General features: G+C 38.0%; 1 protein-coding gene across 1 annotated transcript in view; it reads right to left on the bottom strand.

Annotated features, from left to right (window-relative positions):
• Nucleotides 1-12,409, bottom strand: part of MED27 (mediator complex subunit 27) — a 93,726-nt gene that overhangs the window by 22,803 nt on the left and 58,514 nt on the right. Inside the window, exon 4 of the mRNA XM_084494033.1 lies at nt 6,775-6,868. Within this exon, the coding sequence (XP_084350159.1) occupies nt 6,775-6,868 (94 nt within the window). The remainder of the gene's footprint in view (nt 1-6,774; nt 6,869-12,409) is intronic.

Below are 12,409 nucleotides of genomic sequence, written 5' to 3' on the forward strand. Positions count from 1 at the left end.
CCACAGTTCTGTGAGCTGAAAACGGAACAGTTGCAAGTTAAATACCTCTGTAGCTTCTGTTTTGGTCTGCGTAATAACAATGCACATCTGACTTGCTTTTAACTCAAGTGTACTAAATTCAGACAGTTAAGTTATTCATAATGCCCCTGCTTCCTAAAACAGCAGGCTCCAGAAGAAGGTAGGACAGGCAGCTGATTGAAATCTGCAATATTATGCAGCTTTTCTGACAAAAATATATAAAATAAAAATCCTGAAATATCCCAGTTTTAAAAATATTTTGTCTATCACCAAGATAACTCTCAAAGAGCATATGACAGGCAGTGCATGCCAAGGATGGGGGAGGGAACCAGAATCATCAGGGAAAATGCTTTAGATAATTTCTGGTAAGACTGCTAAAAAAGTTCCCAGTTAACATCACTTACTGACTGGAAAAGCAGCGAGCACCTTTCCAAATAAGTCAGTACCAGGGCCAAAATTAATTTACAAAATGAAAAGCATCAGAATTTATTTACCCTGCCAGAATTCTGCCTGGAGGAAATAGCTTGAAACAGCCCCCCCTTAATTTTGCCCTCTCATTGAAACCGACTGCAAATGAAAAGTGCTTTTATAACCGATTTTAAAAATGCATTAACATTCTTCCTTCCGATTTATTTAAGTTTGCTATTAGGAGAAAGCGTGCTAACACCACCGAGCTCCAACACTAGTGGCAAAAGGTTCCCACAGCTCCAGATTTCCTCTCGGCATCCCAGGGAATTTGCTGCTGATCTGAGCTGCAGATGCTCTGCATTGCAGAGCTAAAAAAGAAAACATGATTTTCAGTTAACATGGGTACCTCCCTGCTAGTAGGAAAAGGAGGATGACTTTGTACGTAGCTTTTATTCACCTTAGCAAACAACAAGGCAACGTCAAACCAGGGATATAACCAAGCTGTACGTATTACTAGCAAAAGGCCAGCCACCTGCTCCTTGTGATACCGTCAGCCATAAGCTTTTCCTCCCACTTCTACATTTATCTTACTAATCACTAGAATGGTTGGAGATCCTATTTATATAGACTGAAAAATAAGGTTTTGTATTAAAAGAAAAAAATAATTAAAATCCACCATCCGGGTCTTCAACTAGTTTGTTGTTTTTTTCCCCGTGTCTCATCTGCTGCTGGTGTGAATGCTGCGCCTTCCCTCACATGCTCATTATTCTTTAATGATGCCTATTTGTAAATAGCAAGATAAGATGCAATTAAGCCATTAGAGTCTAAATAAACAAACACACTAATTAGGTTCTTTACAAGGATTTTTTAAATTATTTTTTATTTTTTATGTTAGGGCTGGAATTTACCTTTCATTAATCTAACCTAATTGCAAGAGTGCACGATAAAACGTCAGCATAAATGAAGGACTTGAAATGATTTTGGCATACCAAGGATGAGCTGGTGATCCTCTCCCTCAGTACCATGGCACATTCTGCTGATAAAACGAACAAACCGCATTGTTCAAAGGTTAAACGCTGGATTTTGCCAATGGCCAGCCACGCTTATGGATCAGTCACACTAATCCAGCACCGCTATGGATGGCAAAACGGATTCTGCCTCTTCTTGTGCTCTGTGTGACAGCACAGCAGGAATTTTACAGGGATTTTACAGAATATAAAACTGTAAGAACACCAACACAGACCCACGAATTGTTGGGGCTGGTCGGCAACCCTGGTATGCATTAAACCTGTGGGAGAGAGCAAAGCTGAGGACATTGCTGTCTGGTCTTTCTCTACTTTTTCCTACTTTTGTTCACTTTCCCATCCAAAAAAAAACATTCCCCATCTTCCTGGTTCTTGCACTGGACAAGTGGAAAACTATTTATAGCTTGATTCCCACCCCCTGCTCACATTGAAGACTTTCTTCCTCCACATACGTGACCTCAAATGCTGTTTTAAAATGCTTGCTAAATGCTGGTCCTCAATCTTAAAGAAACAAACTGTGGAGCTACAGCAATCCCAACAGTCTCCCTACCGGTTCAGAAGAGATTCCTCAAGACCCAGTTACATAAAGCATCCTTGAACATCCCAGCAGCGTTGTTAAAACCTAGCTAGCATCTCCAAGAGAGTAAATCCCTAAATGAAGACTCACCACATGTGCCTAAAATGAGGTGCCTAATCCAGCAGAAGTGGCTACATTCCCATCATAAACCTGCCTACCTTTCATCCCCGCTAGCATTAAGCATGCAGAATATCCATGATTTCTGGAGTTACCAATTCCCCAGTGCCAACAGCCTCTGGTGCCCTGCAGGGACGAGACATCTGACTTCCAGAAGTAACACTCTACTGGAAACCCCTGGAGATTTAACCACTAACACGTGAGAAGTTTGCTGTCATCGCTAATTGGAACGCAGATGTCACAAAGGTCAGTTTAATTAGAAAACGATACTAACCACAGTCATCTTACAACTTGTAACTTCAGGTCACCAGAGGGATGCGCAGGCACCAGCCCACTAGGAGCAGATGCTCCACATGCATCCGAATGCTGCCTCCGAGAAAGAAACGGAGGAGCTCTGCAAGTCCTAAGGCAATACTAGCTTCCTAATGAACCACCGCAACGATAAAGGGAAACGCTTACACTGCTGAGCAGTTTGGTGAAAAGAGCGTGTGTGCGTCTTAGGAACAGCGTTAATTGTTCCTAGTCGAGTATGACATTAATACTAATTTCATATCAATTAGCATTCTTCTTCCCCCTGGTTTTTCAGCTTCTTGACCAAGAATCAGCTTGGTGGCCCTTTTTATTGGGCAAATAATAAGTTTCAGAATCCATTTTCCCAGAGAAAATCATCCTGACTTTATGTAAAACACTCATAAACAAATTTCAGACAGAAGAAATTATTCAGATTTAGCGAACAGATGTCAAGCCTATTTGCAATTAATACAGCCCACTTCCATACAATCAGACTGTTTTAAATGCTTGCAACAAGGCTTGAAAGTTGAAATGCAAATGTGTCTGGTTTTACCAAGAATGAATAGAATTTGTAGAAGAACGTTTCATATTTTTATAGGAAAGATCTAAAAATCTAGGCATCTGTACAATTGTATGAATAGAATTTATCATCGGAAAGTTTTCAAGATAACATGAAAACAAGAACTCGTGATTTCTGAAATGAGCTTTGGTTTGGCAGAAACAGTTTTTCAAGTTGAGTTAGTTACGCATATCATTATGCTTTAGAAACAGCTTAAAATATAGAAAACTATTCATTATTTGTAAAAATATTTACCCAATGTTCCTAACTTGTACAGCACTGCTTTCATATAGCTTTACAAACACTGGGGAGACAGAGGATCCTTAAAGACCAAGACAAGAGAATAAGTTTCTGTGTCCGACTAGGACTTGCTAGCTACGTGACCCTAAAGAAGTCATATCTGTCATTGAAAAAATAGGGCTAATATTTGCTGTTCTGTAAAATATGTAAAATATGTCAAACAAATGAATTGTATTCAGAAATTGGTAGCTTCACACTGAAAAAGTATTCTAAAATTCGGTAGCAGAAACAAGGTATGTGAAACAATCATACATTATCTTACTAGAAAAAATAAGGTATTATCTAAGAATACACCTATACAACTAACCATTTAATACAAGCAAAAATCAAGGTATTTTTAGGTATTTTTCATTAATTAAAATCGATTTATGTTTACTTAACATATGAAATGAGGTTCATCTACTTATATAGATCCTGGCATTTGACCAACAAAATCTCACAAAAACCTTAAGGAGTCCTCAGTTCCCTCTGCTGCTGCTGGAAATTAATTTTGCATAACACTTATTAAAGCTGATATAATTCCATGTTTAGTCTTTTTTATGCATAGTGTGATTAAAAGATAAATTGAAAAATCACTAGTGAAGATTGGGATTAAACAGCACCTTGAAATGATAAACTGCTTTTAAAATCAGTTGAGGATTTCACACAGCTCTGAAAGATTTCAATTATTTATGTGTTTGGTCTGTGTAGCATAAATCCAGACTAATGAGGTACAATTGCTGTGTATAAATCTAAAACATAAAAAACTCCTTATTGTCTGGAGAAAACAGTAATCTCAAAGGACTAGGAGGCAGCAACCTTTCAAGGCACAGCATTTGAGCTGCCAGGAATAGTTTTTTTTTTTTTTTTTTTTTTTTTCTTTTTTCTTTGCTTAAAGTTCTCAGCTAATGTGAAGCTGTACCCTGTCTAGGGAGAGCCCAGCTTAATACAAAGGTTACTAGCCATAAGACTTAGACCAGCAGCTCACACCACTGATAATTATTCCTCTTGAAACACTGGATGAATCGAAGACTCTTAAAGTCACAGCTCTACAGATAAGGACATAAATTGATTTCCATGTGTACATAAAGTTGTACCTCAATCAGTTTTGGGCTGAAACTTTTCTTATTAGGTCTTTTTTTCCTAAAGATAATTTGTTTGGCAATGTCTCCAGTTATTCTTAAGTTGCAAAGAATCTCAAAAGCACACTGTTCTTCCTCCCCACCTCCTTCCAATAATTTGCACATTGTTAAAATATGCACGCTGTTTACCACGCCTTTGACAATGACTACATGTGTTTCTCATAAACTGAATGACTGCATTTAAAGACGTCTTGGCATAACAAATAGATAACCTCTACATCCAAGATCTTTACAAGCAATGGCAGGTATGATATGAACAGTCCAAGAATGAAACTGGTTGAGATCACAGAGTTACTTAATTAACTCTGAGCAAACACTACGGTTGTGAAATACTCTTCAACAAAACAAGCATTATCTGAATCCTTTGGTGTTGTGGTAAACCGCTCTGCTGTAAGGGAGTAACTCCAAATCTAACTTGGGATGAGTTCAGAGTGAGAAATCACAAGTACTGAAGAAACCTCCCTTCTTCTGGGGGAGGTACTCTTCACACTGCCCATCCTGCAGCACCTTTCGCTGAATGATTTGTGGCTGAAAACAGCAAAAGCTTTTGTAGCAGTCAGGGCCAGATGGAAAGAGCCATATTGGCAGCATCAACTGAGACAGATGGGAGAGAGGGAAAACCTGCCTAAAAGAAAAAACGATAAACCCATCACACAATCACATGCAAAAATACTTTAAAAACAGTCTTTCTGATCTCTGATCCAAGGAAAATATGCATGCCACTGGTTCAATACAGGGCTGCTGTCTTGTAGCAACAATAATGTCCTTGATTTAGATACCAACTGTAACATGGAATTCAGCAAGTCATTACTGATTGCAAATGGTGCTTCTTTCACAGCACCCTTCCAACACACCTTGTTCCTAACCAGTTATATCCAAGAAGATTTACATAATTTCCTAATCGTGCCCAAATCTTGAGAAGTATCACATATTTTCTGACCTCAAAAAGCCATCAGAATTGGAAGGCACTCGCTAGGTGCAAAGAGGAACCTGAGAGAATGCAAACGGTTTCCAAGCAAGGAAGTAAAACCAAGCATCTTTCTACAGTGAAATAGTTAAATATAAAGTCAGCTTAGCAGCAAATGCAAAAGCTTCCATGACTTAGAGCTTCTTAAGACTGCACTGATGAATTCAATTCTTTTATGGAATATGTTGTTCCACTTGGTGAATCCAACAATTGCAGATTAAATGTTTTAATTCCAGTGGAAGCCAGCTGTTTGTTTTAACCTCTGACTCAGTTAATCTCTTGCAAATTTTGGGCTGTTCAAAGAAAGTTAATAATGGAATGTTAGAGAGTTGATTAATAAGAACAACAAAACCACAGTTATACTTACTATAGAAAAGTGAACAAAAACCTTGAAAAATACAGGCAACATCTAAAAATAATAGGGCATTCAAATTAACAAACTCTATAAATAGTATAAAATCTATTGACTCAACAAATCCGTTTTGGCAGAATATCTGAGTTTTAGATTCATGTTACCATTTAATTGGAAACAAGAACTATACTTACATACACATTATACCCAAGCCTTCTGTAATAGCCTGGATGAAAAAAGGAAAATGTAAGAGGAAGTGCCATGAAAAATCTGAGATGGAAAAGACTGATTTGGTCCCAATTCTTAACAGGGGTATAGAATATTTTCTAGTTTTATTTAAAAGTTTGCAAAAGATGAGACTTCTGCCTGTCATCTTACTAGAGGAGAATCAGCTTCTAACTGCCATGCTATTAAGACCTCAACAGACTCTACTTCTGTGATGATGTCCTAGAGTAAAGAACTTTAAAGACTCCTTTCTAGCTATAAGCACAACAGCTGCCCATGAAAATTGATGTGAACAATAGGCTCTTCTGGAATGAAATCTTGCTTGGTCAGGCAGAAATAAGTCGAATGTATTGGACTTGTTTATCTATAATCCGGCCTTTACTGCTCATTTACTTCAAAGGCAAATTCTTGACTTCATCATAAAACAGAAATTCACTGAACCAAGATCAATTTGAACAAATTTAAATCATATTGGTTTCCTTTTTCTTTCTCTTCCTCCCACTTTTTTTTCTTCTTAATTATCATGATTAAGACAGTCATTGTCAAGACTGCTGAAAAACACAGCACATATTTGAGTTTGCGTTCGTATTTCTACAATCATATTTAACAATAAAATGTAATAGATCTGATGTTTAAATGCAAAATTCTTTTTGTCATCTATTTGCCTAAGAGAAAAGAAAAGTCTTATGCTGCTGGCACAAATGAAGAACAGTGTTTTTCTGGGAAAAAAATAATCTTTAATAACCTGCATTTTAGAAACACTAATTAAATCCCTTAAGAAATCCATTTTAAGGGATTAAATGATCCAACTTACCAGAAGCATTGCAGAGGTCCCATTTGGCCGGGATAGCTGGATAGTCATTTCAGGGAACATCCTATCAATGCGATTGATCACATCATCGACGTATCTACCAAACAAAGCAACACAACAGAATTAACACACACAAGCTCCTGGGCACAGACCCACAGATTATTACTCCTTTTTAATAATGTCCACAGGACTTCAAATTATTTCTCTTTGATACATAAGTATTTTTTTAAAAAGCAATTAAAAGACTTACTGATAAAAGGAAGCACACCAGAGCCCGATGTTGTTTTGAAAATTAATTACTCTGCCTTTAAAAACATGTGTTTGCTTGATTTTTGTCCAAATCTGTCAGCCTTAAATTCCTGCTATCATATTCCTATACTTTTGCTTCAGGGGGGCGTCAGAGGATACATTATCAATATTAATCTTTCAGCATAGAAATTCATAGGTTATTACCTCCTTACCCCCTCCTTGAGTCTTCTAACTATTCTTAGTGGTTTGTCTCCTGAATCTTTCCAATTACAGTTTATTATTACAATTCATTTTCCAATTCACTTATACAGCACTGGTGACTGAAATTGGCTGGCACGTTCTGGGGGTGACCACATGCAGGGGCACGATGACATCCCTTCTGCAGGACATAAACCCTCTGCCTCTGTTCGGGCAGGCCCGGCCTAGTGCCCACAAATCTGCCTTGGGTACCCGGTGCTGCGAGCAGACCCCACACCCACTGACGGTGAAAGCTTCCTTGCAGACTCCTCATTTCCCAGGCCACAGCATCCCATCTTATGTGAATGTCTCATGTCCTTTAGCCATTCCTTTGGACATGTTGAAATGCATACTACCTGCCTCAGCAAAGTTTACCACACAGTCAATACCGTGCTGTAAGCTGATCTGTCCTCCTTTACCACTTCCAGTTCCCCTTGCCCTTGCATCGCCTACATGATGTATCAGGGATGTTTCTCTGCTTCCTCTTTGGCCACTAATAGAAACACTCAAGAGTGCAGGGCTGAGTGCTGCTCTCTGCCACCTTCAGAGACTGTCCCACATTTCCAGACAGGTGAGGGAACAATGTGCCATCCTCTGGAAACCAGCATGGGAGTCAGAACTGAGAACCAAAACGTGAAGCAGCAAACGGCGGAGACAGGAGGAGGCACCCACGAGGCCTACCGAGATGTCAGCTCTTTACAAAATGATCTCCGAGAGGCTGCAGACCCTGCAGTGCTTGATCCAGTACTGACCATGAGAGCTGCCCACCACAGACCAGACAAAAACACCTCTACAGAGAAGGGAAATGGCCCTGACGGCTCCACTGTAAAGCAGCTGTAATGTGACATGGAAAGAGCTGGAGCGGGGCTCTGTCAGTACATGGGAGAAGGGAAGATGGCAAAGTACATACAAAATTAAATACTGTATGAGGAAAAAACAAGGTATCTTGCCTGACCTTAGATACAGATGAACTACGAGCATAGGTGGATGCTGCACATACATATTCAAACAAAAATACACAGCATTTTAAACAGCGTGAGTCTGGATATTTAAATATGTGTTTTTGTTTAAAAGAAAAGTATTTCTGCAAAACATTCTTAAACTGAGCCAAATATCCTTTACTATGCAACAGGTGAGTCTGCAAATGTTTGGAACAGAACACCTGGCAGTATTTGTCAGGGAAACTCCCTATGGGATTTTTTCCCCATCAAAGTTACAGGACACCAAGATCAAGGGTTTGTAGATGAGCTTACTCACAGGAGTCACTGAAGGATAAAACCCAACAAGAAACTGCCATTCTGAAACCTGAAAAGTTCTCACACCTTTTCAAAACAGGGAGATGCCACACTTCCCAGCTCTGTAAGAGATCAGTCAGGAGGGGCACTACTGACACTAACATCTTGTGTATTTACCAACTCTGCCGCTTGATCACAGAACAGGGAATGCATTTATTTACAAACTACTTTCATGCTAGCTCACATATGTGTTCTGATAAAAGACTTTGGAAAATTAGTTGCCCTAGTTAAATCCACAATAAAACTGAAAAATCTAATTATTTCCCTTTAACCTGCTTAGATGAAGGCAAAAAATCTTGAATTGTTGCTCTTCAAAGTTACCCAGGTCTGATGTTAGTTCCTGGGGAAAAAAAAAAGTCCCCTGTCCCCCCAAGCCCCTCAGTCAGGTGCTACCATCTGTTTATCTGTTTGTTATTTTGCAAGGGATTAAAAATCGCCACCAAGAAAATACATATATGTATATATATAAATATACATACACACATGTATAATGTATCAGTCAAGAAAGTTATACATACACAGCTGGTAAAATCAGTCCATTTTTAAAATATAACAAAAGAGTGGAATTAGTTACGCCAATTTTGCATAAAAACCTTAATCCGCCTTTCCAGTTGTGCAGAAAAAAGTTTCCCTGTTCATTTGAATGACTCATTAACAGCTTGCTTGCTAGTAAGCCTTCAAAATACCCATAAGCCAAGAACTGCCATAGCATGGTGAAAGAGGAGGCATATAAATGCTTCAGAATGAATAATCTACACATCAACAGCACACACCTATTTTTAAACATTACTGAATCCCATACTTTTTTTTTTTTAATGCACTATGAGAGTTTATGCTACTTTGTAAATGCAATTACTGCAGGCTTAGCAAATAAATTAAGCTAGCACTTGTGTGTGAATAAAGATGAGTGACTGAGAAGCAGGCAAAAAGAAATACTGCATTTCTTAATTAGTATATGGTTAGAAATGTGCCTCATAGCCTGGGACAGTCTAACTCAAATTACTGCATAATTTACATTTTCTAATTTTCTGAGGTTAGGGTGATAATAAGTTAAACACAAAGAAAATACAAAAAGTTGTACATCATAAAACAAGGGTTCTTTGCACACTGACAAAGACGATACACATTAAGGAAGAAAAATTCAAGTAATTTTAAATTGTATAAACAGTTGGATTTGGGCATTTAATCTGCTTGCGTCTTTTTGAAAAAAAAAAAAAAAACAGTGGACATGCACATTTATCCTTTGAAAATGTGATCCAGGCTGGTTGGAGGTAAGCAATTCTTCAACTCTTAGACCTGATTATTTTTAAATGTAAAACTTCTCTTGACTGCGTGCATTAAAACTTGACTCAAACTCAACAATCATCTTGTGCTACCTGAGCAGCAGAAGAAAAAGCCATCATTTTTCTTTCAGAAATGAGTGGTGTAAGGCAGAACAGGGAATTAATTCCATGCTTGTGAAAAGTCCTAACTAAAATCAGGCATAAAGCTAACCACTTGTGGAAAACCTAGAAGATCTAGAAATCTTCTGAAGACTGCTGTTTGTGTTAATTCCATGTTAAGGTTTTCCAAAAGCTGGTTAGTAACATACTTTGCATTTAGAAGCCTGTTAATTTTGTAATACTCTTCATAGGTCAGTTGACACCCTCCCCTAAACCCCAACCCTCCAAAAAAAAAAAAAAAAAAAAAAAAACACAAGCAAACAACCAAAAAAAAAAAAAAAAAAGACATCAGGGCTTCCTAAGGACTCATCAGAACAGAAGGATTCTTCAGAGGTTCACATAAAATTACTAAATTAGCCTGACTACATGACGGCCTCAAATATAAAATGACAAACAACCTAATCTAAAGCAAAATTCTTCTAGAGTGATGCCCTTCAGAGAGGACATCTGGTAAAACATCTTGTGAAAGGATGGGTATGATAAGTCAGATGCAGCACAGCAACATAGCAGCATAGCTGGTGACGATCTTAGGGAAAACTGAAGAACATATGACAAAGACAAGATAAAGAGCACTCCTGAGGCTGTCTGGAAAAAAGGGTCAGAGAAAAAGCTGCTGTCTGGAACTTATTTTGCAGAGCTGAAATACATTAATTTCGTGCCAAAATAAGCAAGTCGCAATTTACACATCTCAATCCAGTATGTTACAGCTCAAAAATACAATGGCTCCTATTTATGTTATAGGATTTCTTATATAGTATCAGGAAGCATACCACTTAAGGATGGAGAAAAGTGTCGTTTTACTTCCGCAGTAAGCACCTTTAACTTTTAATGTATTTACCGTGTCTCATTTTTCTCCTGCTTCAATAGATGCTGGTTGGAATGGGCATTTCAAGACACAGAAATAGTAACACAAAGCAGGGGAAAGCCAATGGAAATAAATTTGCTGAAATATTAGGCATATATGCATCTGAAGAAAAAAAACACGTGGAACTCTTAGAATTAAAAATGAACTGAAATTATAAGGCAATAATTTCCTCTTCTGCCCTCAAACAAGCATTGTTCCACCTACAAAGGATTGAAAAGAGAGTCTGGAGAGACAATGGAGAGACAAACCCCTTCCCACAGCTTCTCTATCATGCAAAGGACACTCCAACAGGTCTGAAGACAGACTGCAAAAGACCATGTGCAGGAGTTCATGCATTCAATTACAGCACAGTATTTTAATTCTTTATAGACCCAATTTCATCTTGCTTATTCCTTGAGGCCTCAAAAAAACTAACTTTAAGACCCTCGGTTAGTCCCATTCTATTCAAAAGAGCTTCAAGCAACTTGAGCAGTAACTGTGCCCTAATCCAGATGGCGACACAGCCCAGTCCGTAAGGAACAGCAGACAAGACCAACGAGACTTCCGATCATTAATCGTATCAAATACTAAACCAATTTTGTTAATGTAATTTTACAAGTCAGAGGGAGGATTTTTAAAGAAGCTTTAATAGCTGCCTTGTAACAACTTCCCTCTCCCATTTTTTCATCCTTCTCTCCCTCATGCCACAGATTCATGACTTTTAAAGAGGTTTCAAAATTATATTTTTGACAGAAAATCTTTATTTTAAAAATGATAAATAGTAACACTCAGGGGTACGCATCGAAATGTGCAACAGAACCTGTCCAGTAAGATCAGACATAACATCAGATGCTCTCCAAGGCTGTCAAAGCTACAAATCGTTATTTTCATTTTCATGTAGTAGGATACTGTTTGGTACAAACGTGCTACGGTAACACTGCAAAAGTCAAATCTAACAATCTACTTCACAAACACCAGAAAGACTAGAATTAATTCAAAATGCTGTACTCCAAATGCATTTGTTTTTGTTACGAACATGCAGACAAACAACACTATCATAAAGCAACAGAGATACTCTGAAAATTTCTCAGCAGTTTTGCCAATAAGGACGCATATGAACCCTTTAGTCCATATTACAAGAATAATGCCTGGAAAAACTGGAAGAAACTTTGGAAGCCAGCTATAAAATACTGACTAAAATGGAGTAATTAGTTATGCAAAATGCTAAGCAAGATGTTTCATACAGAAACATCAGGCTGACAACACAGAAATAATTCAGGAACCATCTTTGTAGATAAACACTCTTTGATTCCCTCCTAGAACTTCCGTAAGACAATAATAAGAAAAACTAATTCATTATAAATACCTTTCAGTTCTATACTGGACAGATGGCTTAGTTCTCTAATGTGACCTCCTTCTCTCTCCTTTTTATTTTTTTCTTTATTTTCATTTTTACTGGATTAGATCCAGTGATCCAACGTTAGCGTGACGTTTAGCAGCTTCGGCAAGATTTAAATAGCATTTATCCCACACAGTGTTTCACTTGCATGCTGTTCATTTTTTTTTCACTC

This window comes from Aythya ferina (assembly GCF_964211825.1).
Source record: "Aythya ferina genome assembly, chromosome: 20".
Lineage (NCBI taxonomy): Eukaryota > Metazoa > Chordata > Aves > Anseriformes > Anatidae > Aythya > Aythya ferina.